At 33.7% G+C, this 3,061-nt stretch overlaps 1 protein-coding gene across 1 annotated transcript; it reads left to right on the top strand.

Moving 5' to 3' along the window:
* The first annotated feature begins 1,773 nt into the window (after nt 1-1,773).
* On the top strand, nt 1,774-2,859 carry LOC108469143 (small heat shock protein, chloroplastic-like). The gene is made up of 2 exons (XM_017770034.2): nt 1,774-2,200; nt 2,285-2,859. Exons 1-2 carry the CDS (start codon nt 1,936-1,938, stop codon nt 2,716-2,718), a joined length of 699 nt encoding a protein of 232 aa, XP_017625523.1. The 5' UTR covers nt 1,774-1,935; the 3' UTR covers nt 2,719-2,859.
* Nucleotides 2,860-3,061: the final 202 nt, after the last annotated feature.

Here is a 3,061-nt window from a genome sequence, read left to right as displayed (position 1 = left end):
CGACAATATCTCAGTACAATGTAGCCAAGACAACTGATCCCCAACTAAGTCGCTCGACTTCTTTTAAGTCGATTATTTGTAGAAGTCACCTTAAATGTACCAGATTTAAAGATTTACTTGGCATTAGAAGACCACCGATCAACCTTAGTATGAATGCTCGAGTGAATTGTTGCCTTTCAACCTCACTAAAAGAGTTGTCGAGATGTGAGAAATTGTCTTTTAACCATTTCATTTCTATCCGACTACCACTAAACTTGTCCGACATTTTGCCTAATAGTTGGTGGCAAATTGCGCTCCAATCGCTAACGCGGATTACCCCTATAACGACTAACCCATCAACTAGTAAATCAAGTTGTAATGCCACATTATCGAGTGTAATCATACACTCACTACATGGAAGATAGAATGCGTGTGTCTTAGATTCCCATCTTTCCAGCAAAGTACTGATAAGTGCATGCTTCAATTTAGTCCCATCGAGCATACGGGACACGTGCAAGAATCTTGTCTCTTCCAAGTGTTGTTCAATTACATGCGGTGCCCTCGTACATAAATTGTGTATATATGTCTCGATAATCCAATTTTCGTTTTATTATATAAACATAAAAAAATTTAAAAAATAATATTAACAACTTAATAATTATATTTATTAAAAAAAATGTAACAATATTTTCTGACCATTTGAAATTAAACATCGAAAATGTGTTTTTGATCCAAATGAATTAGAGGCTTGGCATTTTAAAAATTTAAATTATGAAAATAAAATAAAGTCAAAGAAATTACAAAATAGAAAATTGAGAGAAGAAGAATTTGAGAGAAATTGAACAAAAAATTTGAAAGTAAAATAGTTCAGAGAATTGGGAGAATAGAATTGAATAAAAGAAATTGAAAATAGGCAAGGTTTATATAGAAAAAAAATACCATTGGAGAAAAAAAGTTACTATTGGTCCCAACAGTTTACAATAATTTTCTTTTTAAAAAAAATGGCACTTCTCTCTTAAAATAACCTATTTTTCTTATTTTCAAAAAACTTGCCTAAATCTCTAAATTTTCTTTAAAATCGACATATTTGTTAAATTTTGTCACTATATTTTACCTTAAAATGTTTAGGTACTAAAAAAAAGACATAATTTAGATGACAATTTATATGTTAAGCCATTTTCTTAGAATAAGCTTAACGACTTGATTAATTGTTGTACTAACAAAAGTATTGTTTTTTTAAAAAGTAATTTAAATACCATTTATTACAAAAAAAAAGAGAGGTAATTTAAATACTAATAAAATATATAACTTAAATACCTATTTATAAGTTAAACCTATAAGTTTTTCCAACCCCACCTAAATAATTTTAAATCTCCTGATTAAATCACTTGTTCATTTTAAGCCACTTGAACCACAACATAGATGTCAAACTTTTGAAGGAGATAAATACTCTTATTCTTAACCTTATAATAAAATTAAAATATTTTTATTTATTTTCATAAATTTTTATATATTTAAATTTTCAACTGTCCCATAGATTATGCAATTAAAATTAACATTTTTATTTTCTCTAAAATTAAAATTAACATTTTTAAAAAAATTTGGATCGTTGAATATATTATATAAAACATATCGATGTAGTGGAAAAGGAAACAGCGTCAATATAAAAGATATCATTGATCTTGGCCAATAAGAAGCAAATCGTGGATGCTTCCCGAAGGGCTAGAAAAGGCCAAATAGGGTTTGCAAATAAGGATAGGTCCAAGTGTTTGGGTCCAGAACCTTCATTATCCTCTCCCACCTTTCAAGATCCCTCTACAAACTTCCCTTCTTGCTCTCCTTTCACCTATATATACATATATTCTCCCCCCCTTCACCACCTCGAATCAGCACTCATCGGCGAACACAAATACACAAAGCTCTCAATTCTTGAAGTCTTTTGCGTTTAATATAAAAATGGCGGCTTCAAGTTTGTGTTGCTCATCTTCTCCATTGGTATTAAACAGACCTAAGCCTTCTTGTTCCATTAAAGCTGTAACGCCATTCTCTGTATCTTTTCCATCCAAGAATCCCTGCATTAGGCGACTCTCTCTTGTAAGGGCACAGGCTGTTGGGGATAATAACAAAGATACGTCAGTGGACGTGCATGTCAACAAAGACAACAAAGGCACAGTTGTCGAGAAGAGGCCTAGAAGGTTGGCTGTCGATGTCTCTCCTTTTGGTAAGTATTTGCATTTAGGGTACGTACCATTCATCATCCATTTTCACACACTATCGTAACGTGATCGTTGATGACACTTGACAGGTTTGTTGGACCCCTTGTCTCCGATGAGATCAATGCGTCAAATGCTGGACACAATGGACCGGATATTCGAGGATGCCATGATATTGCCGGGCAGCAGGAGCCGAACAGGAGGACAGTTGCGTGCACCGTGGGATATCAAAGACGATGAACAAGAGATCAAAATGCGATTCGACATGCCTGGACTGGCGAAAGAGGATGTGAAGGTTTCGGTAGAGGACGATATTCTGGTTATTAAAGGAGAGCACAAAAAGGAAGAAGAGGGGGAAGATGATTCCTGGACAAATAGAAGCTACAGTTCCTATGATACTCGTCTCCAGTTACCCGACAACTGTGAGAAAGATAAGATCAAGGCTGAGCTGAAGAATGGAATTCTCTTCATCTCCATTCCCAAGTCTAAAGTTGAGCGCAAGGTTATGGATGTTCAAATTCAGTAAAATAGAATGTTTCAAGTGTTTTTGTTTTTTTTAAATCTTTTATCTCGGTTATGTACTCTTAATCTCTTAGTATTTTGCATAAAGCTGTAGATATGGTTGTAAATGATAAGGGGAAATAATATATTTTTCCATTTCCAGCAATCATCATCAACCGAGGGTTGTGTTTGCTGTTGTACTGACTGGAAAGCTTAATTGGTTTAAGGCTTGAAAATTAAGGGCACATTATCCTAGGGAAATTGATAGAAGTGTAAAACCATATCCACTTACCAACGGTCATCTCATCATTGACTATTACCAAAAGCTTCAACTGATCACCTATATTTTATGTGTAATAAATACAAAA

Source organism: Gossypium arboreum, chromosome 8, assembly GCF_025698485.1.
Source record: "Gossypium arboreum isolate Shixiya-1 chromosome 8, ASM2569848v2, whole genome shotgun sequence".
In the NCBI taxonomy this organism is placed as follows: Eukaryota; Viridiplantae; Streptophyta; class Magnoliopsida; order Malvales; family Malvaceae; genus Gossypium; species Gossypium arboreum.
The sequence above is the reverse complement of the archived record's forward strand: the minus strand, read 5'-3'. Positions and strand labels throughout refer to the sequence as shown.

What these genes read in the sequence shown, in the direction of transcription:
- LOC108469143 (XM_017770034.2), top strand. Translation starts at nt 1,936, where the DNA reads ATGGCGGCTTCAAGTTTGTGTTGCTCATCTTCTCCATTGGTATTAAAC. An exon ending in TGTCGATGTCTCTCCTTTTG is followed by an intron (nt 2,201 to 2,284) that starts GTAAGTATTTGC and finishes GACACTTGACAG; the next exon opens with GTTTGTTGGACCCCTTGTCT.